At 43.7% G+C, this 27636-nt stretch overlaps 2 protein-coding genes across 2 annotated transcripts in view; one reads left to right on the top strand and one right to left on the bottom strand.

Moving 5' to 3' along the window:
- The first annotated feature begins 6429 nt into the window (after positions 1-6429).
- il17a/f3 (interleukin 17a/f3) lies at positions 6430-8809 on the top strand. Its single transcript, XM_020477819.2, has 4 exons — positions 6430-6702; positions 7061-7278; positions 7527-7667; positions 7889-8809. Exons 1-4 carry the CDS (start codon positions 6688-6690, stop codon positions 8028-8030), a joined length of 516 nt encoding a protein of 171 aa, XP_020333408.1. The 5' UTR covers positions 6430-6687; the 3' UTR covers positions 8031-8809.
- A 3034-nt stretch (positions 8810-11843) lies between these two features.
- The window catches only part of LOC109886065 (stathmin-4-like), a 29190-nt gene continuing 13397 nt past the window's right edge, over positions 11844-27636 (bottom strand). Inside the window, exons 4-8 of the mRNA XM_031836794.1 lie at positions 27111-27316; positions 23584-23775; positions 18558-18809; positions 16543-16734; positions 11844-13265 (exon numbers count right to left, since the gene is read on the bottom strand). Of these exons, the coding sequence (XP_031692654.1) occupies positions 13167-13265; positions 16543-16734; positions 18558-18809; positions 23584-23775; positions 27111-27316 (941 nt within the window). The 3' untranslated portion in view covers positions 11844-13166. The remainder of the gene's footprint in view (positions 13266-16542; positions 16735-18557; positions 18810-23583; positions 23776-27110; positions 27317-27636) is intronic.

Here is a 27636-nt window from a genome sequence, read left to right on the forward strand (position 1 = left end):
TGCAGTCTTGTTGTGTGACGATGCAGTCTTGTTGTGTGACGATGCAGTCTTGTTGTGTGACGATGCAGTCTTGTTGTGTGACGATGCAGTCTTGTTGTGTGACGATGCAGTCTTGTTGTGTGACGATGCAGTCTTGTTGTGTGACGATGCAGTCTTGTTGTGTGACGATGCATTCTTGTTGTGTGACGATGCAGTCTTGTTGTGTGACGATGCAGTCTTGTTGTGTGACGATGCAGTCTTGTTTTGTGACGATGCAGTCTTGTTGTGTGACGATGCAGTCTTGTTGTGTGACGATGCAGTCTTGTTGTGTGACGATGCAGTCTTGTTTTGTCACGATGCAGTCTTGTTGTGTGACGATGCATTCTTGTTGTGTGACGATGCAGTCTTGTTGTGTGACGATGCAGTCTTGTTGTGTGACGATGCATTCTTGTTGTGTGACGATGCAGTCTTGTTGTGTGACGATGCATTCTTGTTGTGTGACGATGCAGTCTTGTTGTGTGACGATGCAGTCTTGTTTTGTGACGATGCAGTCTTGTTGTGTGACGATGCAGTCTTGTTGTGTGACGATGCAGTCTTGTTTTGTGACGATGCAGTCTTGTTGTGTGACGATGCAGTCTTGTTGTGTGACGATGCTGTCTTGTTGTGTGACGATGCAGTCTTGTTGTGTGACGATGCAGTCTTGTTTTGTGACGATGCAGTCTTGTTGTGTGACGATGCAGTCTTGTTTTGTGACGATGCCATCTTGTTGTGTGACGATGCAGTCTTGTTGTGTGACGATGCAGTCTTGTTGTGTGACGATGCAGTCTTGTTGTGTGACGATGCAGTCTTGTTGTGTGACGATGCAGTCTTGTTGTGTGACGATGCAGTCTTGTTGTGTGACGATGCAGTCTTGTTTTGTGACGATGCAGTCTTGTTTTGTGACGATGCAGTCTTGTTTTGTGACGATGCAGTCTTGTTTTGTGACGATACAGTCTTGTTGTGTGACGATGCAGTCTTGTTCTGCTTGGAATGAGAACATTTGTGACGATGCAGTCTTGTTCGGCTTGGAATGAGAACATTTGTGACGATGCAGTCTTGTTGTGTGATGATGCAGTCTTGTTGTGTGATGATGCAGTCTTGTTGTGTGATGATGCAGTCTTGTTCTGCTTGGAATGAGAACATTTGTGACAGGTCCACTTTCACTTATGATTCGGCTGCACATGTATGTTTAATGTGTCTGCATTGAAAATGTGCAATAAATATTGTTGAAATGTCATTGAAATGTAGTACTTTGTTTATTAGCTATACATATAGAAGAACTACATATGACCCCAAATCAGACAATTTAATGGTTTGGACCTTTGGAGGGGAGAAAAGGTTAGTCGCTGGACCTCTTTGAATTCTAACTGTGCACCCCTGATATATAGTATACTACTGTAGACCAGGACCCATAGGGGTTGGTATATAGTATACTGCCCTGCCCTAGACTCACTCCAATTTGCATATGGCCCCAACAGGTCCACAGACGATGCAGTCGACATCACACTGCACACTGCCCTATCCCATCTGGACAAGAGGAATACCTATGTAAGAATGCTGTTCATTGACAACAGCTTAGCATTCAACACTGTAGTACCCTCCAAACTGATCATTAAGCTTGAGACCCTGGGTCTTGACCCCGCCCTGTGCAACTGGGTCCTCCACTTTCTGATGGGAAAGAGATAACGTGGGGCGGCCCCAGGTGGTGAGGGTAGGAAACAACATCTCCAGCCCGCTGATCCTCAACACTGGGGCCCCACAAGGGTGCGTTCTCAGCCCTCTCCTGTACTCCCTGTTCACCCATGACTGCGTGGCCATGCACGCCTCCAACTCAATCATCAAGTTTGCAGACGACACTACAGTGGTAGGCTTGATTACCAACAACGATGAGACAGGGACGAGGTGAGCAACATGAAACAATTTCAAAGATTTTACTGAGTTACAGTTCATATAAGGAATTCAGTCAATTTAAATGAATTTAATAAAGCCCTAATCTATGGTTTTCACATGACTGGGAAGACAGATATACATCTGTTGGTCACAGATACCTTAAAGAAAAGGTAGGGGTGTGGATTAGAAAACCAGTCAGTATCTGGTCTGACCACCATTTTGCCTCATGCAGCGAGACACATCTCCTTCGCATAGAGTTGATCAGGCTGTTGATTGTGGCCTGTGGAATGACGCCACGCTCCTCTTCAATGGCTCAGCGAAGTTGCTGGATATTGGCGTGAACTGGAACACGCTGTCGTACACGTCAATCCAGAGCATCCCAAACATGCTCAATGGCAGCTTCCAGGAATTGTGTACAGATCCTTGTGACATGGGACCGTGCATTATCATGCTGAAACAGGAGGTGATGGCGGCGGATGAATGTCACGACAATGGGCCCCAGGATCTCGTCACGTTATCTCTGTGCATTCAAATTGCCATCGATAAAATGCAATTGTGTTCATTGTCCGTAGCTTATGCCTGCCCACAGCATAACCCCACCAGCACTCTGTTCATAACGTTGACATCAGCCAACCGCTCGCTCATCCATGAAGAGAACACTTCAAAGGGGAGCATATGCAGTCTGTTATGGGGCTTATGACTACAGTCATGAAACGTGGGACCAACACTTTACATATTGTGTTTATATTTTTGTTCACTATACACATTTTAAATATAATGATATACAAACAATCCAACTAAAAACAATACTGTTTGTGAGTGTGTCTGTGTTGTGTGTGTCCTCCCATATGAGGCATTTTTTAAATCCGTTTTTTAAAGTAAATTTGACTATTTACTTGAGGATTTGTAGTTTCATGCGATCATGGTTCTGTGTAGAACTGTGCGTTGCTGTGAATTCGTTTTAGACAAGGGGACTGTGAAGAGACCCCTGGTGGCATGTCTTGTAGGGTATTGGTGTCTGAGCTGAATGTTTATTTGATTATGCTGAAAATCCGGAATTTTTTCGTCATCAGTAATATTTCTCATAAAAACTCTTGAGCAGTTCGTCTCTCATCAACCCTCAACCAGGATTTTATTTTAAAAAAAATGTTTTTTAAAGGGTTGGATCTGCTTAATATTGTGGAAAGAATATTGGTTCCATCAATGTAATTGTCTGCATTATTTCCATTACCCCATATATTTTTGTGGTAAATATATATATCCATACACACATGCATACATATACACATATATACATACACATACCTATATAGACATACCTATATAGACATACATACATACACATACCTATATAGACATACATATACACATACCTATATAGACATACCTATATAGACATACCTATATAGACATACCTATATAGACATACCTATATAGACATACCTATATACATATATACATACACATACCTATATAGACATACCTATATAGACATACCTATATAGACATACCTATATAGACATACCTATATAGACATACCTATATAGACATACATATTTACATACACATACCTATATAGACATACCTATATAGACATACCTATATACATATATACATACACATACCTATATAGACATACCTATATAGACATACCTATATAGACATACCTATATAGACATACCTATATAGACATACCTATATACACATACCTATATAGACATACCTATATAGACATACCTATATAGACATACCTATATAGACATACCTATATACACATACCTATATAGACATACCTATATACATATATACATACACATACCTATATAGACATACCTATATACATACACATACCTATATAGACATACCTATATACATATATACATACACATACCTATATATACATACCTATATACATACACATACCTATATAGACATACCTATATACATACACATACCTATATAGACATACCTATATAGACATACCTATATAGACATACCTATATAGACATACCTATATAGACATACCTATATAGACATACCTATATACATATATACATACACATACCTATATATACATACCTATATACATACACATACCTATATAGACATACCTATATACATACACATACCTATATAGACATACCTATATACATATATACATACACATACCTATATAGACATACCTATATACATACACATACCTATATAGACATACCTATATAGACATACCTATATAGACATACCTATATAGACATACCTATATAGACATACCTATATACATATATACATACACATACCTATATAGACATACCTATATACATACACATACCTATATAGACATACCTATATACATACACATACCTATATAGACATACCTATATACATACACATACCTATATAGACATACCTATATAGACATACATACATACACATACCTATATAGACATACCTATATAGACATACCTATATAGACATACCTATATAGACATACCTATATACATACACATACCTATATAGACATACCTATATAGACATACATACATACACATACCTATATAGACATACCTATATACATATATACATACACATACCTATATATACATACCTATATACATACACATACCTATATAGACATACCTATATACATACACATACCTATATAGACATACCTATATAGACATACCTATATACATACACATACCTATATAGACATACCTATATAGACATACCTATATAGACATACCTATATACATACACATACCTATATAGACATACCTATATAGACATACCTATATAGACATACCTATATAGACATACCTATATACATATATACATACACATACCTATATACATATATACATACACATACCTATATAGACATACCTATATACATATGTACATACACATACCTATATAGACATACCTATATACATATATACATACACATACCTATATAGACATACCTATATACACATACCTATATACACATATATACATACACATACCTATATAGACATACCTATATACACATACCTATATACACATATATACATACACATACCTATATAGACATACCTATATACATACACATACCTATATAGACATACCTATATAGACATACCTATATAGACATACCTATATACACATACCTATATAGACATACCTATATAGACATACCTATATAGACATACATACATACACATACCTATATAGACATACCTATATAGACATACCTATATAGACATACCTATATACATATATACATACACATACCTATATATACATACCTATATAGACATACATACTTTTTTAAAGAATATCCCTTTATTATTATTCCCCCCAAACCCTTCCGCCGATCCCCCCATTGGAGTAAACTAATAAACACTTCTGCTTCTACCTTCATCTTATACACCTTTTACATTCACAGTCTATTTTACAATAGTTATTTTTTGTTTGTTTTTAGTCCTTCCTCTATTTCTGACTGATCATGACTGACCTACTAAAGAGTGACTGTATATATCAGCACAGCAAATCACTCATTGAAAACTCCCTGTTCACACCTTTCTAACCCCGGACGTAGGCATTTGTCTGTTCAGTATGTATGTCACCTAGGTCATCAGTTTCAGAGCTTTGATACGCAGGTTTCAGTTAGCTAACAAGGGTTAGGGTTTTATAACAACCGGAGAACGACTGGGGTCTAGCCACTCATTGGGGGGGGTTTTCTAACGTTGAGATTACAGTAAGTCAAAACAAGGTCAAGTAAAATGGAACCGCTTTAGGAAATGGAAAGAAAAAAAGAGAGAGAAAAAAGAGGTAAGGCCAACGAGAGGATGTAGAGAAGGAGTTGTAGTAGGCACAACGGGTGTCACGGTCAGATTGTTCTGGTGATAAATGGTAAAAAGGATGGGATTCTGTAGCACACTACCATTATACAGAGTTAAATTGGATTCTGTAGCACACTACCATTATAGAGAGTTATATGGGATTCTGTAGCACACTACCATTATACAGAGTTAAATGGGATTCTGTAGCACACTACCATTATAGAGAGTTATATGGGATTCTGTAGCACACTACCATTATACAGAGTTAAATGGGATTCTGTAGCACACTACCATTATAGAGAGTTAAATGGGATTCTGTAGCACACTACCATTATAGAGAGTTATATGTTGACTTCCTGAGTTAAAGGTCACAACCTGAGGTTTATGTTGATATGTGTTCCTGCTGATATGATTCTCTCAAACCCACTGTATTAACAACCAAAGTTGGGGTCAATTCCATTTCAATTCCAGTCTATTCAGAATGTTCACCAAATTCCAGCGATTTTTTTTTTGCTCATTGAAAAAGCATTGAAGATAATTGAATTTGGAATTTCAGTGTAGCTCCTGATTTGACTGGAATTAAAATGGAATTGATCCCAAACTTGGTTGTTAATTGATACTTAACAGATATTCTATGGTTTTGCATTTCATTACATATGCTCTGAAACATCTTGATACTATCTCTGGGATAAAAAAAAAATATCTAACTACATCATCAATATTTTTGATCTAAGTGTGTTATCTGTTGATCGACAACAGTCACCGGAAATACGTACAGCATTGGAACCCTCCCTGCTTCTAGAACAAAGGCAACTTGAAACATTCTGTCACAACAACGTTTCCCTCTGAAGAGACAGACAGACAGCAGAGAGAGCGAGAGAGAGAGACAGAGACAGACAGACAGCAGAGAGAGCGAGAGAGAGACAGAGACAGATAGACAGAGCGAGCGAGAGATATGCTTCTGGTCATGGTGAGTCTCAACTGTTCTTTAACTCCTTGCTACGACTATTTCACTATGTACAGTTTTGCCTGTTGGGATATCAGGTAGGGGTAGGGATAGGGGACATTTTTCTGCCAATTCATTTTTGATTTTGACATTTAATTTAGACTTTGTTTGTCTGCGTTTACACAGACAGCCCAATTCTGATCTTTTTCCTCTAATTGGTCTTTCCAATAATTAGGCAAAAGATCAGAATTGGGTTGTCTGTGTAAACCAGCCTTTGTATCATGATAACTTTATGTGCTGTTCGTTACTAAATGACCACCATTTTATAAGTGTTATTATAGATATAGGTGAACGGGTATTGAAGCTCTGTTGTGTTGATCAGGTCTTCAGAGGTTTACTGGTGCTGGGTCTGATCATGTCACTGGATGGACGTAAGAAAAGCCAGAAGACCAAACGGAAGGCAGCCAATGGCTCCGGCCCAGTCGAGGTCTTTGGACGGAGAGTAATGACTGTAGGTTTAGTTCTGGATCCTAACCTGAAGACCGCTGTCTTCCCTGTCCTTCATAAAGCCACCAGGTCTCTCTCTCCGTGGACATACAGGTGACTTTGTTATAGTACAGCTACTGTTGGACATGGATGTGATGTGTTCATAACTAAAACAATGTACATAAATGACAAGTTTAACGGAAATAGAATGAATATATATATTTTATTAAATGTGTTTTGTGGCATTTTGTGTCTCGATTATATACACTTTACGAGTTCTTTCTTTAGGCGACGAATAACAGGTCTCTCTCTCTCTCTATTCCCCTCCCCACCCCCCTATTCCGCCCGCTCTCCCTAACCAGCGACACATACGATGAGACCCGGGTCCCTCAACATATCTCCCAGGCTCAGTGCCAGAGGTCTGGCTGTCTAACCCCAGACGGAGAAGAGGACATGGGGTTGGAGTCCAAACCCATACTCCATCAGACCTTGGTGCTCCGCAGGTAATCTTTGGACATATTATGATATTATTACGATTACTGACTTACCTTATCTTAAATCGCTCCTCAGAGGATACATTTCATGTATTGAATTGAATTAAGTTCACTTTTGCTTGAGAAATGAAAGGGTGATAAATGTGCTTTTAATATTTTAATTTTTAAATGTAATGTTATAATTAATATATCTGAATCAGTTGTCTGACCTTTGGGGACTTTTTTTGCAGGGTTCAGGGAGAGAAGGGCAGCAGCGGAGGGAGGAAGAGGAGGAAGGGGAAGAAGAAGGGTTATTTCTACAAACTGGACAGTGAGAGTGTAAATGTGGGCTGTACCTGTGTGAGACCCAGCATTTTCCCTCAGAAGCAGTGACAATAAGAGAACTCCTAATTCAAGGAAAATCATTTCAAAAATCTTTAAATATAAAAAGTTTCCATGGAAAATGGATTTCTGATTATTTTGTACATTTCCTGAATTGATTTAAATGGACCCTAACTCTGTAGAGTAGCATGGCTGTAACGTAGATGTCTTAGAAGTTAATAATGGACGTTGATATGTGTTTGTCTTTGGCTTTGATGTTGACCCGTGGAAATGGACAAAGTGATGTATCTGACCTCTTGACATATAGTCTACCTGGAAACATCTGAGGTCAACGGCAGGGTTCACATTCTCTGTTCATACTTTCCTACCGTGTTTTAGTTCATTTAAATGACTTGTTAAATGACTTGTTTATTTAAAGGGATGCTTCAGGATTTTGGCAATGATGCCCTTTGTCTACTTCCCCAGAGTCAGATGAAGTCGCGGATACCATTTTTATGTCTCTGTGTTTAGTATGAAGGAAGTCAGAGGTAGTTTTGTGAGCCAATGCTAACTAGCGTTAGCACAATGGCGAAGTCTAGGAGTATCTGCTATCATTGCCAAAATGCCGAAGTATCCCTTTAAAAGACTTGTTCATTAAATTATACCTGTTTATATAAATGACAGTGACATCATTAAAGTTAAGTTGCACAAGACTAAAATGTCAAAGTAAACATTCATTTTTTAAATTCAAATATTTTTATTGTATAGGAATGTCCATATGATATGTATCCTGTGACTAAATATTGACCCTAGTTTGTAGTAGAATGAACACTTACCCACTTAATGTGTTTCTGAATAAATTATATTATTTGGTTCTAATTGTGTTATTATAATTATTATGCAAGTCACTCTGGATAAGAGTGTCTGCTAAATGACCGACATGTAAACAACAGAGGACAGAGAAGAGAGATCACCTGGGAGCTGTGAGTTCAGTCAACAACACAACACACATAAAGACATAGCAAGTAAAATGTTCACATTCCCAGCAATACAGGGCACACATTTCCCACAATGCCACAATGAAGTCTGAGCACCCTATTCCCTATGTATTGCATTCCTTTTGACCCAGACCCCATAGGTCCAGACCCCATAGGTCCAGACCCCCATTGACACATACCCCCATTGACCCAGACCCCCTTTGACCCAGACCCCATAGGTCCAGACCCCCATTGACCCAGACCCCCATTGACCCAGACCCCATAGGTCCAGACCCCCATTGACCCAGACCCCATAGGTTCAGACCCCCATTGACACATACCCCCATTGACCCAGACCCCCTTTGACCCAGACCCCATAGGTCCAGACCCCCATTGACCCAGACCCCCATTGACCCAGACCCCATAGGTCCAGACCCCCATTGACCCAGACCCCATAGGTTCAGACCCCCATTGACACATACCCCCATTGACCCAGACCCCCTTTGACCCAGACCCCATAGGTCCAGACCCCCATTGACCCAGACCCCCATTGACCCAGACCCCATAGGTCCAGACCCCCATTGACCCAGACCCCATAGGTTCAGACCCCCATTGACACAGACCCCCATTGACCCAGACCCCCATTGACCCAGACCCCCTTTGACCCAGACCCCATAGGTCCAGACCCCCATTGACCCAGACCCCCATTGACCCAGACCCCATAGGTCCAGACCCCCATTTACCCAGACCCCCATTGTCCCAGAACCCATAGGTCCAGACACCCATTGACCCAGACCCCCATTGACCCAGACCCCATAGGTCCAGACCCCCATTGACCCAGACCCCCATTGACCCAGACCCCCTTTGACCCAGACCCCATAGGTCCAGACCCCCATTGACTCAGACCCCCATTGACCCAGACCCCATAGGTCCAGACCCCCATTGACCCAGACCCCCATTGACCCAGAACCCATAGGTCCAGACCCCCATTGACCCAGACCCCCATTGACCCAGACCCCCTTTGACCCAGACCCCATAGGTCCAGACTCCCATTGACCCAGACCCCCATTGACCCAGACCCCATAGGTCCAGACTCCCATTGACCCAGACCCCCATTGACCCAGACCCCATAGGTCCAGACCCCCATTGACCCAGACCCCCATTGACCCAGACCCCCATAGGGCTCTGGTAAAAAGTAGGACATTATGTCGTGGCCAAACGTTTTGAGAATGACACAAATATAAATTTTCATAATGTCTGCTGCTTCAGTTTGTTTGATGGAAATTTGCATATACTCCAGAATGTTATGAAGAGTGATCAGATGCATTGCAATTAATTTCAAAGTCCCTCTTTGCCATGCAAATGAACTGAATCCCCCCAAAACAAAAATCGATTAAATTGAGATTTTGTGTCACTGTCCTAAAAACAATAGCCCATAATGTCAAAGTGGAATTATGTTTTTAGAAATTGTACAAATTAATTCAAAATGAAAAGTTTAAATGTCTTATGTCAAGTATTCAACCCCTTTGCTACTTAATTTTTTTATTTAAAAAAAATAATTTTACTAGGCAAGTCAGTTAAGAACAAATTCTTATTTACAAGGACGGCCTACAGTGGGGTAACTATCTTGTTCAGGGGTAGAAAGACAGATTTGTACCTTGTCAGCTCAGGGATTCGATCAAGCAACCTTTCAGTTACTGGCCCAACGCTCTAACCACTAGGCTACCTGCCGCCTCAACGCTCTAACCACTAGGCTACCTGCCGCCTCTACGCTCTAACAACTAGGCTACCTGCCGCCTCTACGCTCTAACCACTAGGCTACCTGCCGCACCAAGTTATGGCAAGCCTAAATACGTTCTGGAGTAAAAGGAATATGCTTAAGTCACATAATAAGTTGCATGGACTCACTCTGTGTTCAATAATAGTGTTTAACATGATTTGTGTAATGACTACCTCATCTCTGTACCCCACAAGGTCCGTCAGTCAAGCAGTGCATTTCAAACACAGATTCAACCACAAAGACCAGGGAGGTTTTCCAATGCCTCGCGAAGGGCACCTATTGGTAGATGGGTAACAAACAACAACACTTTGGATGGTGTATCAATACACCCAGTCACTACAAAGATACAGGCGTCCTTCCTAACTCAGTTGCCGGAGAGGAAGGAAACCGCTCAGTGATTTCACCATGAGGCCAATGGGGACTTTAAAACAGTTACAGAGTTTAATGGCTGTGACAGGAGAAAAATGAGGATGGATCAACAGCATTGTAGTTACTCTCCAATACTAACCTAATTGACAGAGTGGCAAGGGAGACTGTATAGAATTTAAATATTCCAAAACATACATCCTGTTTGCAACAAGGTACTAAAGTAATACTGCAAAAAAATGTGGCAAAGCAAGTCACTTTTTGTCTTGAATACAAAGTGTTCTGTTTTGGGTCATATCCACTAGAACACATCACTGAGTACCACTCTCCATATTTCCAAGTATAGTGGTGGCTACATCATGTTATGGGTATGCTTGTAATCGTTAAGGACTGAGGAGTTTTTCAGGATAAAAAATAAATGTAATGGCACAGGCAAAATCCTAGATGAAAACCTGCTTCAGTCTGCTTTACACCAGTCACTGGGAGACTAATTCACCTTTCAGCAGGACAATTACCTAAAACACAAGGCCCAATCTACACTGGAGTCGCTTACCAAGAAGATAGCGAATGTTCCTGAGTGGCCTAGTTACATTTTGGACTTAACTTGGCTTGAAAATCTATGGCAAGACAGGAAAATGGCTGTCTAGCAATGATCAACAACCAACTTGACAGAGCTTGAAGAATTTGTGCAAATATTGTACAATCCAGGTGTGCAAAGTTCTTAGAGACTTACACAGAAAGACTCAGAGCTATAATCGATGCCAAAGTGGATTCAAACATTTATTGACTGTGTGAATACTTAAAATACGTAAATGAGATATTTCTGTATTACATTTTCAATACATTTGCTAAAATTATTTGAGAGTATTTGAGACATATTTAGCCTTTTCCAATGACACAATCCAATCTTTTTACACAAATTATTTATCATTGACAGTATTCCCCGGTAAATTCAAAATAGTGCATGAGTTGGTTACAGCATTACCCGATAAAGCTGTAGGGAAAAACATATCACACTATAAATCATTTTGATGTGTAAGAGCCTGCAAGTGAGATACAGAGTGTGGATGTTGTTGAGTCAGCTAGTGGGATAGTGGGCTCTGAGGGTGTGTTCAGTCAGCTCTGGGATAGTGGGCTCTAAGGGTGTGTTCAGTCAGCTCTGGGATAGTGGGCTCTGAGGGTGTGTCGAGTCAGCTAGTGGGATAGTGGGCTCTGAGGGTGTGTTCAGTCAGCTCTGGGATAGTGGGCTCTGAGGGTGTGTTCAGTCAGCTCTGGGATAGTGGGCTCTGAGGGTGTGTTCAGTCAGCTCTGGGATAGTGGGCTCTGAGGGTGTGTTCAGTCAGCTCTGGGATAGTGGGCTCTGAGGGTGTGTTCAGTCAGCTCTGGGATAGTGGGCTCTGAGGGTGTGTTCAGTCAGCTCTGGGATAGTGGGCTCTGAGGGTGTGTTCAGTCAGCTCTGGGATAGTGGGCTCTGAGGGTGTGTTCAGTCAGCTCTAGGATAGTGGGCTCTAAAGGTGTGTTCAGTCAGCTCTGGGATAGTGGGCTCTGAGGGTGTGTCGAGTCAGCTAGTGGGATAGTGGGCTCTGAGGGTGTGTTCAGTCAGATCTGGGATAGTGGGCTCTGAGGGTGTGTTCAGTCAGCTCTGGGATAGTGGGCTCTGAGGGTGTGTTCAGTCAGCTCTGGGATAGTGGGCTCTGAGGGTGTGTTCAGTCAGCTCTGGGATAGTGGGCTCTAAGGGTGTGGTACTGTATGTTTCGGCACTGACTGAGGCACCATATTGATAACCTACCACTCCACTGTGTTCCACCACAAACACCAGATTCACTCTGTCTGTCCCCACATGATTAACATCGTCATTAAAACATCCATTCACACCCAGATCCACTCACACTCTGGTGCACCTTACATTACCAGACAGACACATCCTTGTCTCTTTTATTTCATCACAATGTTTTTGTTGTGTGTTGTGGAATCCCTGTTTAGTTTTGTACACTTGTTCCAATTCGTTACTGTATACATTATTAACATGAACATTGACTCCTGTGTTCATAGTTCAGATTGGCTTGTTTTCAGGTCTATTTTTTTTTATTGACTCACAAAACCCACTCCCTCGCTCCACTCGTCTTCCAGCTGGCTTCCTCCTTCAGTTCTTTTCTTCTTCCTCACCTCTTCGCTGTGTTTATTCTGCCACACAGGAAAACAACAACAATATTTACATTTAGGAATCTATTAGTCGGTAAAACCCAGATATGAACAGAATAAAACAAATATCTCCCGAGGTTCTCAAGAGAGATACTCAACATGGGAATGACCAGCCAAAAACTTGGACAAGCTAAACACCAGAATGGGTTTAGTGTCTGTATAATTATGAGGTTTGAGATTTTAGACAGGAGGAATATACGCTAGATGAGAATTTGTGGTGATGCAAATTTTTTAGAGAGTTAGAATAGATTAACTAAAGGGAGACAGAAAGAGAGTAAGATAGAGAGACACTAGAAAGACTAGGGGAGAGAGACACTAGAGAGAGACACCAGAGAGACTAGGAGAGAGAGACACTAGAGAGACTATGAGAGAGAGACACTAGACTAGGAGAGAGAGACACTAGACTAGGAGAGAGAGACACTAGACTAGGAGAGAGAGACACTAGAGAGACTAGGAGAGAGAGACACTAGACTAGGAGAGAGACACTAGAGAGACTAGGAGAGAGAGACACTAGAGAGACTAGGAGAGAGACACTAGAGAGAGACACTAGAGAGACTAGGAGAGAGAGACACTAGAGAGAGACACTAGAGAGACTAGGAGAGATAGACACTAGAGAGACTAGGAGAGAGAGACACTAGAAAGACTAGGAGAAAGAGACACTAGAGAGACTAGGAGAGAGAGACACTAGAAAGACTAGGAGAGAGAGACACTAGAGAGACTAGGAGAGAGAGACACTAGAAAGACTAAGAGAGAGACACTAGAGATACTTGGAGAGAGAGACACTAGATTGACTAGGAGAGAGAGACACTAGACTAGGAAAGAGAGACACTAGAGAGACTAGGAGAGAGAGACACTAGAGAGACTAGGAGAGAGAAACTCTAGAGAGACTAGGAGAGAGAGACACTAGAGAGACTAGGAGAGAGAGAGACACTAGACTAGGAGAGAGAGAGACACTAGACTAGGAGAGAGAGACACTAGAGAGACTAGGAGAGAGAGACACTAGAGAGACTAGGAGAGAGAGACACTAGAAAGACTAGGAGAGAGAGACACTAGAGAGACTAGGAGAGAGAGACACTAGACTAGGAGAGAGACACTAGAGAGACTAGGAGAGAGAGACACTAGAGAGACTAGGAGAGAGAGACACTAGAAAGACTAGGAGAGAGAGACACTAGAGAGACTAGGAGAGAGATACACTAGACTAGGAGAGAGAGACACTAGAGAGACTAGGAGAGAGAGACACTAGAGAGACTAGGAGAGAAAGACAAAAGACTAGGAGAGAGAGACACTAGAGAGACTAGGAGAGAGAGACACTAGAGAGACTAGGAGAGAGAGACACTAGACTAGGAGAGAGATACACTAGAGAGACTAGGAGAGAGAGACACTAGAGAGACTAGGAGAGAGAGACACTAGACTAGGAGAGAGAAACGCTAGACTAGGAGAGAGACACTAGAGAGACTAGGAGAGAGAGACACTAGACTAGGAGATAAAAAGAGAGATAAACATCAATTTCTAGGAGACTAGGAGATAAAAAGAGAGATAAACATCAATTTCTCCTGAGAGAGAGCGAGAGAGAGAGAGAGAGAGAGAGAGAGAGAGAGAGAGAGAGAGGAGGGGGGGGCTAATGAGAGAGGGAGACGAAAGAGTGAGGGAAAATGAAGAGAAAGGGACACTAAAGAGAGCGAGAGAGAGACCAGAGAGAGGGAGACTAGAGAGAGGGAGACTAGAGAGAGAGAGAGACTAGAGAGAGGGAGACTAAAGTGAGAGGGTCTAAAGGAAAGAGAGATTAAAAGAGAGGAGACTAAAGAGAGGAAGATTAAAGTGCGACAAGACTAAAGAGAGAGGAGACTAAAGAGAGAGGGAAATTAAAGAGAGAGGGAGACTAAAGAGAGATGGATATTAAAGAGAAAGGGAGACTAAAGAGAGAGAGAGACTAAAGAGGGAGACTAAAGACAGAGGGAGATTAAAAAGAGAGAGAAAGAGAGACTAGAGAGAGAGACTAAAGAGAGAGGAGACTAAAGTAAGAGGGAGATTAAAGAGGGAAAGAGGAAGGTCAAAGAGAAAGAGAGATTAAAGAGTGAGGGGGACTGAAGAGCAAGAGTGCCTATTGAGCGAGGGAGACTAAAGAGAGAGGGAGAATAAAGAGAGAGGGAGACTAAAGAGAGAGGGATACTAAAGAGAGAGGGAGATTAAAGAGAGAGGGAGATTAAAGCGAGAGGGAGATTAAAGAGAGAGGGAGATTAAAGAGAGAGGGAGATTAAAGCGAGAGGGAGATTAAAGAGAGAGGGAGACTAAAGAGAGAGGGAGATTAAAGAGAGAGGGAGACTAAAGAGAGAGGGAGACTAAAGAGAGAGGGAGACTAAAGAGAGAGGGAGATTAAAGAGAGAGGGATACTAAAGAGAGAGGGAGATTAAAGAGAGAGGGAGATTAAAGAGAGAGGGAGATGAAAGAGAGAGGGAGATTAAGAGAGAGGGAGATTAAAGAGAGAGGGAGACTAAAGAGAGGGATATTAAAGAGAGAGGGAGACTAAAGAGAGAGGGAGACTAAAGAGAGAGGGAGACTAAAGAGAGAGGGAGACTAAAGAGAGAGGGATACTAAAGAGAGAGGGAGATTAAAGAGAGAGGGAGACTAAAGAGAGGGGAGACTAAAGAGAGGGGGAGACTAAAGAGAGATGGAGACTAAAGAGAGAGGGAGATTAAAGAGAGGGGGAGACTAAAGAGAGATGGAGACTAAAGGGAGAGGGAGATTAAAGAGAGAGGGAGATTAAAGAGAGAGGGAGACTAAAGAGAGAGGGAGACTAAAGAGAGAGGGAGATTAAAGAGAGAGGGAGATTAAAGAGAGAGGGAGATTAAAGAGAGAGGGAGACAGACTAAAGAGAGAGGGAGACTAAAGAGAGAGGGAGATTAAAGAGAGAGGGAGATTAAAGAGAGAGGGAGACTAAAGAGAGGATACTAAAGAGAGAGGGAGATTAAAGAGAGAGGGAGATTAAAGAGAGAGGGATACTAAAGAGAGAGGGAGATTAAAGAGAGAGGGAGACTAAAGAGAGAGGGAGATTAAAGAGAGAGGGAGACTAAAGAGAGTTAGAAGAAAGATATAGAGATATATAGAAATAGAGAGTGATAGAGACGGGAGGGAGAGAGAGAAACTCAAGAATAAGAAAGGAGAGGTAAACGTTACTTCTCCTAGAGAAGAGACTATAGAGAGAGACAGAGAGTGTGACTAGAGGGAAAGAGAAAGACACTCGAGAGAAAGAAAGCATCACCTTCTCTTGCAGTCGTTCCAACATGGCCGCCAGTAGAGCCTCTCTATTCTCCTTGTTGGCCTCCATCTTCTGCTCCAGCTTCTCCTTGGAGTTCTTGATGAAGTTGTTGTTCTCCTCTAAGGCCTTCTGAATCACCTCTCTCTCGTGCTCTCTCTTCTCTGCCAGGTGCTTCAGCAACTCAGCCTCCTGGCACTAGAGGGCGGTGTGAGGAGAGTATCAGGAGCAGGATACAAACAGACATGGATTATGGTGAGTGTGATTATGCGTGGTGAGTGTGTTTGTGCGTATTGAGTGTATGTGCATGATTATGTGTGTGTGTGTCTTCCCTGCCTCATCTTCCTCCTCATCTTCCTCTTCTCCTCTACCTCCTCCCTGTCTCCTAGTGTCTCCTCTCCTCCTCCCTGTCTCCTAGTGTCTCCTCTCCTCCTCCCTGTCTCCGCCCCTTCTCTCTGTCTCCTAGTGTGTCTCCTCTACCTCCTCCCCATCTCCTAGTGTCTCCTCTACCTCCTCCCTGTCTCCTACTGTCCTCTCCTCCTCCCTGTCTCCTACTGTCTCCTCTCCTCCTCCCTGTCTCCTCTCCTCCTCCCTGTCTCCTAGTGTCTCCCCTCCTCCTCTCTGTCTCCATGTGTGTCTCCTCAACTCCTCCCTGTCTCCTAGCGTCTCCTCCCTCCTCCCTGTCTCCATGTGTCTCAGCCTCCAGTATTTATGCTGCAGTAGTTTATGTGTCGGGGGGCTGGGGTCAGTTTGTTATATCTGGAGTACTTCTCCTGTCCTATTCGGTGTCCTGTGTGAATCTAAGTGTGCGTTCTCTAATTCTCTCCTTCTCTCTTTCTTTCTCTCTCTCGGAGGACCTGAGCCCTAGGACCATGCCCCAGGACTACCTGACATGATGACTCCTTGCTGTCCCCAGTCCACCTGGCCATGCTGCTGCTCCAGTTTCAACTTCCACCTGACTGTGCTGCTGCTCCAGTTTCAACTGTTCTGCCTTATTATTATTCGACCATGCTGGTCATTTATGAACATTTGAACATCTTGGCCATGTTCTGTTATAATCTCCACCCGGCACAGCCAGAAGAGGACTGGCCACCCCACATAGCCTGGTTCCTCTCTAGGTTTCTTCCTAGGTATTGGCCTTTCTAGGGAGTTTTTCCTAGCCACCGTGCTTCTACACCTGCATTGCTTGCTGTTTGGGATTTTAGGCTGGGTTTCTGTACAGCACTTTGAGATATCAGCTGATGTACGAAGGGCTATATAAATACATTTGATTTGATTTGATTACCTCCTCCCTGTCTCCTAGTGTCTCCTCTCCCCCTCCCTGTCCTCCTCACCTTCCTCCTCTCCTCTCCTCCTCACCTTCTTCCTCTCCTCTCCTCCCTGTCCTCCTCTCCTCCTCCCTGTCCTCCTCACCTTCCTCCTCTCCTCCTCCCTGTCCTCCTCACCTTCCTCCTCTCCTCTCCTCCCTGTCCTCCTCACCTTCCTACTCTCCTCTCCTCCCTGTCCTCCTCATCTTCCTCCTCTCCTCTCCTCCCTGTCTCCTAGTGTCTCCTCTCCTCCCTGTCCTCCTCACCTTCCTACTCTCCTCTCCTCCCTGTCCTCCTCACCTTCCTCCTCTCCTCCCTGTCTCCTAGTGTCTCCTCTCCTCCCTGTCCTCCTCACCTTCCTACTCTCCTCTCCTCCCTGTCCTCCTCACCTTCCTACTCTCCTCTCCTCCCTGTCCTCCTCACCTTCCTCCTCCCCCCCCTCCCTGTCCTCCTCACCTTCCTCCTCTCCTCTCCTCCCTTTCTCCTAGTGTCTCCTCTCCTCCCTGTCCTCCTCACCTTCCTCCTCTCCTCCCTGTCTCCTCTCCTCCCTGTCCTCCTCACCTTCCTCCTCTCCTCCCTACCTTCCTCCTCTCCTCTCCTCCCTGTCTCCTAGTGTCGCCTCTCCCCCCTGTCCTCCTCACCTTCCTACTCTCCTCTCCTCCCTGTCCTCCTCACCTTCCTCCTCTCCTCTCCTCTCCTCCCTGTCCTCCTCACCTTCCTCCTCTCCTCTGCAGCCTCTAGTTTCTTCTGGATGTCCTCCATGTAGAGTTCTCTGCGTTGGGGCATGGTAGCGTTGAACTCTGGGACGCCATCAAACGACGGAGGCTTCAGGATGACCTCGAAGGCCTGGCCTGAAGAACGCTTGTTCAACTCTATCACCTCCACGTCCTTTATCACACACCAGCCCAGATCCACCACATCTGCCAAAGCTAGTACCTTTTTCCTCACCTCTTCTGCATGTTTGTCCTGCCACACAGGAAAACAACAACAATATTTACATTCAGGAATCTATTAGCATTAATTCGGTAAAACCCAGATGGAAGAACAGTATAAAACAAAAGCTCTTCAATCAACATGGAAATGATCTGACAGAAACAAAAATAATGTTAAGTGTCTGTATAATATTCATTAATTCAAAAAAAAATTGAAAGTATAAAAAAATGATAATTTAGAGAGACTGGTAAGTGGAAGAGAGAGGGAATGAAAGAAAGAGTTTGATAAATAAAGAGCTCCTATTGGACAAATGAAAGTGACCGCCCCCTTTCTAATTTTCACTATTTTGCACATAAAAAAAAAAATATATAAATTAATTTCACCTTTATTTAACCAGGTAGGCAAGTTGAGAACAAGTTCTCATTTACAACTGCGACCTGGCCAAGATAAAGCAAAGCAGTGCGATACAAACATACAGTCAATAATACAATAGAAAAAGTCTATATGCAGTGTGTGCAAATTAGGTAAGATAAGGGAGGTAAAGGCAATAAACAGGCCATAGTGGTGAAAATAATTACAATATAGCATTAAATACTGGAGTGATAGTTGTGCAGAAGATGAGTGTGCAAGTAGAGATACTGGGGTGCAAAGGAACTAAATAAATAACATAAATAACAGTATGGGGATGAGGTAGTTGGATGGACTATTTACAGATGGGCTATGTACAGGTGCAGTGATCTGTGAGCTGCTCTAACAGCTGGTGCTTAAAGCTAGAGAGGGAGATATGAGTCTCCAACTTCAGTGATTTTTGCAGTTCGTTCCAGTCAGTGGAAGCAGAGAACTGGAAGGAAAGACGGCCAAAGGAGGAATTGGGGGTGACCAGTGAGATATACCTGCTGGAGCGTGTGCTATGGGTGGGTGCTGCTATGGTGACCAGTGAGCTGAGATAAGGCGGGGCTTTACCGAGCAAAGACTTATAGATGACCTGGAGCCAGTTGGTTTGGCGACGAATATGAAGCGAGGGCCATCCAACGAGATCATACTGGTCGCAGTGGTGGGTAGTATATGGGGCTTTGGTGACAAAACGGATGGCACTGTGATTGACTGCATCCAATTTGCTGAGTAGAGTGTTGGAGGCTATTTTGTAAATGGCATCGCCGAAGTCAAGGATCATTAGGATAGTCAGTTTTACGAGGGTATGATTGGCAGCATGCGTGAAGGATGCTTTGTTGCGAAATAGGAAGCCGATTCTAGATTTAATTTTGAATTGGAGATGCTTAACGTGAGTCTGGAAGGAGAGTTTACAGTCTAACCAGACACCTAGGTATTTGTAGTTGTTCACATATTCTAAGTCAGAACCGTCCAGAGTAGTGATGCTGGGCGGGCGGGCAGGTGCAGGCAGCGATTGATTGAAGAGCATGCATTTAGTTTTACTTGCATTTAAGAGCAGTTGGAGGCCATGGAAGGAGAGTTGTATGGCATTGAAGCTCGTCTGGAGGTTTGTTAACACGGTGTCCAAAGAAGGGCCAGAAGTATACAGAATGGTGTCGTCTGTGTAGAGGTAGATCAGAGAATCACCAGCAGCAAGAGTGATATCATTGATGTAAACAGAGAAAAAAGTCGGCCCGAGGATTGAACCCTGTGGCACCCCCATAGAGACTGCCAGAGGTCCGGACAACAGGCCCTCCGATTTGACACACTGAACTCTGAGAAGTAGTTGGTGAACCAGGCGAGGCAGTCATTTGAGAAACCAAGGCTGTTGAGTCTGCCGATAAGAATGTGGTGATTGACAGAGTCGAAAGCCTTGGCCAGGTCGATGAATACAACTGCACAGTATTGTCTCTTATCGATGGCGGTTATGATATCGTTTAGGACCTTGAGCGTGGCTGAGGTGCACCCATGACCAGCTCGGAAACCAGATTGCATAGCGGAGAAGGTACGGTGGGATTTGAAATGGTCGATGATCTGTTTGTTATCTTGGCTTTCGAAGACCTTCGAAAGGCAGAGCAGGATAGGTCTGTAGCAGTTTGAGTCTAGAGTGTCTCCCCTTTTGAAGAGGGGGATGACCGCGGCAGCTTTCCAATCTTTGGGGATCTCAGAAGATACGAAAGAGAGGTTGAACAGGCTAGTGATAGGGGTTGCAACCATTTCGGCTGATCATTTTTGAAAGCGAGGGTCCAGATTATCTAGCCCGGCTGATTTGTCGGGGTCCGGATTTTGCCGCTCTTTCAGAACATCAGCTATCTGGATATGGGTGAAGGAGAAATGGGGGAGGCTTGGGAAAGTTGCTGTGGGTGGTGCAGGACTGTTGACTGGGGTAGGGGTAGCCAGGTGGAAAGCATGGCCAGCCGTAGAAAAATGCTTATTGAAATGTTCAATTATCGTTGATTTTTCGGTGGTGACAATATTTCCTAGCCTCAGTACAGTGGGCAGCTAGGAGGAGATGCTCTTATTCTCCATGGACTTTACAGCGTCCCAGAACTTGTGTTTGTGCTACTAAAGGGCGCAAATTTATGTTTGAAAAAGCTATCCTTTGCTTTCCTAAATGCCTGTGTATATTGGTTCCTAACTTCTCTGAAAAGTTGCATATCGCGGGGGCTATTCGATGCTAATGCAAGGGCAGTCAGGTCTGGAGTGAACCAGGGGCTATATCTGTTCCTGGTTCTACATGTTTTGAATGGGGCCTGCTTCTTTAAGTTCGTGAGGAAATCACTTTTAATGAATAACCAGGCATCCTCTACTGATGGGATGAGGTCAATATCCTTCCAGGATACCTGGGCCAGGTCGATTAGAAAGGCCTGCTCGCTGAAGTGTTTCAGGGAGCGTTTGACAGTGATGAGTGGAGGTCGTTTGACCGCAGACCCATTACGGACACAGGTAATGAGGCAGTGATCGCTGAGATCCTGGTTGAAGACAGCAGAGGTGTATTTGGAGGGCAGAATGGTTAGGATGATATCTAACAGGGTGCCCATGGTTACGGATTTGGGGTTGTACCTGGTAGGTTCATTGATAATTTGTGTGAGATTGAGGGCATCAAGCTTAGATTGTAGGAGGGCCTGGGTGTTAAGCATGTCCCAGTTTAGTTCACCTAACAGCACGAGCTCTGAAGATAGATGGGGGCAATCAGTTCACATATGGTGCCCAGGGCACAGCTGGGGGCAGAGGGTGGTCTATAGCAGGCGGCAACAGTGAGAGACTTGTTAATGGCAAGGTGGATTTTTAAAAGTAGAAGCTCAAATTGTTTGGGCACAGACCTTGATAGTATGACAGAACTCTGCAGGCTATCTCTGCAGTAGATTGCAACTCCGCAGAGTGTGGTGTGCAACTCCAACATCTGGGTTGGCAGAGTGTGCTAAAGGCAATGAAAAAAACTAACTTAGGGAGGAGGCTTCTAATGTTAACATGCATGAAACCAAGGCTTGTACAGTTACAGAAGTCAACAAATGAGAGTGCCTGGGGAATATGAGTGGAACTAGGCACTGCAGGGCCTGGATGAACCTGTACATCACCAGAGAAACGGAGGAGGAGTAGGATAAGGGTACGGCTAAAGGCTATTAGAACTGGTTGTCTAGTACGTTCGGAACAGAGAGTAAAAGGAGCAGGTTTCTGGGCACGGTAGAATAGATTCAAGGCATAATGTACAGACAGAGATATGGTAGGATGTGAGTGACGATGAGAGAGCTATTGTTATTTGTAAACTCAGGTTCCCTTTATCTAATATTAGGTTTTGGTTGAAGATCTGATAACATTCAGTGTTTAAAATATGCAAAAATAGAGAAAATCAGAAAGGGAGCAAATACTTTTTCAAGGCACTGTAAATAAAATAGAGGGAGGGAAACTAGAGAGAGAGAGTGACTAAAGAGAGAGAAAGAGACTAGAGAGAGAGAGACTAGAGAGAGAGGGAGACTAGAGAGAGAGAGACTAGAGAGAGAGGGAGACTAGAGAGAGAGAGAGACTAGAGAGAGAGGGAGACTAGAGAGAGAGTGAGAGACTAGAGAGAGAGAAAGAGACTAGAGAGAGACTAGAGAGAGAGAGAGACTAGAGAGAGAGGGAGACTAGAGAGAGAGTGAGAGACTAGAGAGAGAGAAAGAGACTAGAGAGAGACTAGAGAGAGAGAGAGACTAGAGAGAGAGGGAGACTAGAGAGAGAGTGAGAGACTAGAGAGAGAGAAAGAGACTAGAGAGAGAGAGACTAGAGAGAGAGGGAGACTAGAGAGAGAGTGAGAGACTAGAGAGAGAGAAAGAGACTAGAGAGAGACTAGAGAGAGAGAGAGACTAGAGAGAGAGGGAGACTAGAGAGAGAGTGAGAGACTAGAGAGAGAGAAAGAGACTAGAGAGAGACTAGAGAGAGAGAGAGACTAGAGAGAGAGGGAGACTAGAGAGAGAGTGAGAGACTAGAGAGAGAGAAAGAGACTAGAGAGAGAGAGACTAGAGAGAGAGGGAGACTAGAGAGAGAGTGAGAGACTAGAGAGAGAGAAAAAGACTAGAGAGAGAGAGACTAGAGAGAGAGGGAGACTAGAGAGAGAGTGAGAGACTAGAGAGAGAGAAAGAGACTAGAGAGAGAGAGAGACTAGAGAGAGAGGGAGACTAGAGAGAGAGTGAGAGACTAGAGAGACTAGAAAGAGACTAGAGAGAGAGAGAAACTCAAGATAAATAAATAAGGAGAACATTAACTTCTTCTGAGACAGACAGACAGACAGACAGACAGACAGACAGACAGACAGACAGACAGACAGACAGACAGACAGACAGACAGACAGACAGAAGAGAGAATAAAGAGAAAGAGCATGACCGTGGCGAAACATCACCTTCTCCTGCAGTCGTTCCAACATGGCCGCCAGTAGAGCCTCTCTGTTCTCCTTGTTGGCCTCCATCTTCTGCTCCAGCTTCTCCTTGGAGTTCTTGATGAAGTTGTTGTTCTCCTCTAAGGCCTTCTGAATCACCTCTCTCTCGTGCTCTCTCTTCTCTGCCAGGTGCTTCAGCAACTCAGCCTCCTGGCACTAGAGGGAGGTGTGTGCAGTGGTGTCAGGAGGCAGCTCCATTGAGGACCATCTCCATTTTGAAGAAGTCAAAGTTCTTCTTCTACTTCTATGAATTAGTAAATAAACGGAACCTTCCTTAACCAATAGGAAGTCCCGCTTCAAATTGGTGAAAGTCCTCAATGGCGCTGCCCATGATAAAAACGTGTGTGTATGTATCTCTACTCTATCGCTATGGTTACTGTGTGTATGTATCTCTACTCTATCGCTATGGTTACTGTGTGTATGTATCTCTACTCTATCGTTATGGTTACTGTGTGTATGTATCTCTACTCTATCGCTATGGTTACTGTGTGTATGTATCTCTACTCTATCGCTATGGTTACTGTGTGTATGTATCTCTACTCTATTGCTATGGTTACTGTGTGTATGTATCTCTACTCCTATCTCTACTCCTCCCTGTCTCCTAGTGTCTCCTCTCCTCTATTGCTATGGTTACCGTGTGTATGTATCTCTACTCCTCCCTGTCTCCTAGTGTCTCCTCTCCTCTATCGCTATGGTTACTGTGTGTATGTATCTCTACTCTATCGCTATGGTTACTGTGTGTATGTATCTCTACTCTATCGCTATGGTTACTGTGTGTATGTATCTCCTCTTCTCCCTGTCTCCTAGTGTCTCCTCTCCTCTATCGCTATGGTTACTGTGTGTATGTATCTCTACTCTATCGCTATGGTTAGTGTGTGTATGTATCTCTACTCTATCGCTATGGTTACTGTGTGTATGTATCTCTACTCCTCCCTGTCTCCTAGTGTCTCCTCTCCTCTATCGCTATGGTTACTGTGTGTATGTATCTCTACTCTATCGCTATGGTTACTGTGTGTATGTATCTCCTCTTCTCCCTGTCTCCTAGTGTCTCCTCTCCTCTATCGCTATGGTTACTGTGTGTATGTATCTCTACTCTATCGCTATGGTTAGTGTGTGTATGTATCTCTACTCTATCGCTATGGTTACTGTGTGTATCTATCTCTACTCTATCGCTATGGTTAGTGTGTGTATGTATCTTTACTCTATCGCTATGGTTACTGTGTGTATGTATCTCTACTCTATCGCTATGGTTACTGTGTGTATGTATCTCTACTCCTCCCTGTCTCCTAGTGTCTCCTCTCCTCTATCGCTATGGTTACTGTGTGTATGTATCTCTACTCTATCGCTATGGTTACTGTGTGTATGTATCTCTACTCTATCGCTATGGTTAGTGTGTGTATGTATCTCTACTCTATCGCTATGGTTAGTGTGTGTATGTATCTCTACTCTATCGCTATGGTTACTCTGTGTATGTATCTCTACTCTATCGCTATGGTTACTGTGTGTATGTATCTCTACTCTATTGCTATGGTTACTGTGTGTATGTATCTTCTCTTCTCCCTGTCTCCTAGTGTCTCCTCTCCTCTATCGCTATGGTTACTGTGTGTATGTATCTCTACTCTATCGCTATGGTTACTGTGTGTATGTATCTCTACTCTATCGTTATGGTTACTGTGTGTATGTATCTCCTCTTCTCCCTGTCTCCTAGTGTCTCCTCTCCTCTATCGCTATGGTTACTGTGTGTATGTATCTCTACTCTATCGCTATGGTTAGTGTGTGTATGTATCTCTACTCTATCGCTATGGTTACTGTGTGTATCTATCTCTACTCTATCGCTATGGTTAGTGTGTGTATGTATCTCTACTCTATCGCTATGGTTACTGTGTGTAGGTATCTCTACTCTATCGCTATGGTTACTGTGTGTATGTATCTCTACTCCTCCCTGTCTCCTAGTGTCTCCTCTCCTCTATCGCAATGGTTACTGTGTGTATGTATCTCTACTCTATCGCTATGGTTACTGTGTGTATGTATCTCTACTCTATCGCTATGGTTAGTGTGTGTATGTATCTCTACTCTATCGCTATGGTTAGTGTGTGTATGTATCTCTACTCTATCGCTATGGTTACTGTGTGTATGTATCTCTACTCTATCGCTATGGTTACTGTGTGTATGTATCTCTACTCCTCCCTGTCTCCTAGTGTCTCCTCTCCTCTATCGCTATGGTTACTGTGTGTATGTATCTCTACTCTATCGCTATGGTTACTGTGTGTATGTATCTCCTCTTCTCCCTGTCTCCTAGTGTCTCCTCTCCTCTATCGCTATGGTTACTGTGTGTATGTATCTCTACTCTATCGCTATGGTTAGTGTGTGTATCTATCTCTACTCTATTGCTATGGTTACTGTGTGTATGTATCTCTACTCCTCCCTGTCTCCTAGTGTCTCCTCTCCTCTATCGCTATGGTTACTGTGTGTATGTATCTCGACTCTATCGCTATGGTTAGTGTGTGTATGTATCTCTACTCTATCGCTATGGTTACTGTGTGTATGTATCTCTACTCTATCGCTATGGTTAGTGTGTGTATCTATCTCTACTCTATTGCTATGGTTACTGTGTGTATCTATCTCTACTCCATTGCTATGGTTACTGTGTGTATGTATCTCTACTCTATTGCTATGGTTACTGTGTGTATGTATCTCTACTCTATTGCTATGGTTAGTGTGTGTATCTCTACTCCTCCCTGTCTCCTAGTGTCTCCTCTCCTCTATTGCTATGGTTACTGTGTGTATGTATCTCTACTCTATTGCTATGGTTAGTGTGTGTATCTCTACTCCTCCCTGTCTCCTAGAGTCTCCTCTACTCTATTGCTATGGTAGTGTGTGTATGTATCTCTACTCCTCCCTGTCCTCCTCACCTTCCTCCTCTCCTCGTCCCTGTCTCCTTGTGTGTCTCCTCTCCTCCTCCCTGACCTCTTCACCTTCCTCCTCTCCTCCCTGTCTCCTTGTGTGTCTCCTCTCCTCCTCCCTGTCCTCCTCACCTTCCTCCTCTCCTCCTCCCTGTCTCCTTGTGTGTCTCCTCTCCTCCTGCCTGACCTCCTCACCTTCCTCCTCTCCTCCCTGTCCTCCTCACCTTCCTCCTCTCTTCCTCCCTGTCTCCTTGTGTGCCTCCTCTCCTCCTCCCTGTCCTCCTCTCCTCCTCCCTGTCTCCTTGTGTGTCTCCTCTCCTCCTGCCTGACCTCCTCACCTTCCTCCTCTCCTCCCTGTCCTCCTCACCTTCCTCCTCTCTTCCTCCCTGTCTCCTTGTGTGCCTCCTCTCCTCCTCCCTGTCCTCCTCAACTTCCTCCTCTCCTGCCTGTCCTCCTCAGCTTCCTTGTCTCCTCCTCCCTGTCCTCCTCACCTTCCTCCTCTCCCCCTCCCTGTCTCCTTGTGTGTCTCCTCTCCTTCTCCCTGTTCTCCTCACCTTCCGCCTCTCCTCTCCTCCCTGTCCTCCTCACCTTCCTCCTCTCCTCTGCAGCCTCTAGTTTCTTCTGGATGTCCTCCATGTAGAGTTCTCTGCGTTGGGGCATGGTAGCGTTGAACTCTGGGACGCCATCAAATGACGGAGGCTTCAGGATGACCTCGAAGGCCTGGCCCGAAGAACGCTTGTTCAACTCTATCACCTCCACATCCTTTATCACACACCAGCCCAGATCCACCACATCTGGGAATGGGACAGGAGCTTTAAAACACAACCTTTAGACAACTAACATGTTTCTACATATTCTGCAAAATGCCCAGGTCTGACAGAATCTGTGCATAAGATCTAGGTGCTGCTCTCTCTCTCTCTCTCTCTCTCTCTCTCTCTCTCTCTCTCTCTCTCTCTCTCTCTGTCTCTCTCTCACTCTCTCTCTGTCTGTCTCTCTCTCTCTCTCTCTCTCTCTCTCTCTCTCAGGAGCTTTAAAAACACAACCTTTAGACAACTAACATGTTTCTACATATTCTGCAAATGTATTTCTTTCTTCAATGCTTCTTCTAATGTAT

This window comes from Oncorhynchus kisutch, linkage group LG12 (genome assembly GCF_002021735.2).
Source record: "Oncorhynchus kisutch isolate 150728-3 linkage group LG12, Okis_V2, whole genome shotgun sequence".
Lineage (NCBI taxonomy): Eukaryota > Metazoa > Chordata > Actinopteri > Salmoniformes > Salmonidae > Oncorhynchus > Oncorhynchus kisutch.

What these genes read in the sequence shown, in the direction of transcription:
- il17a/f3 (XM_020477819.2), top strand. An exon ending in CTCTCTCCGTGGACATACAG is followed by an intron (nt 7,279 to 7,526) that starts GTGACTTTGTTA and finishes CTCCCTAACCAG; the next exon opens with CGACACATACGATGAGACCC. An exon ending in CAGACCTTGGTGCTCCGCAG is followed by an intron (nt 7,668 to 7,888) that starts GTAATCTTTGGA and finishes CTTTTTTTGCAG; the next exon opens with GGTTCAGGGAGAGAAGGGCA.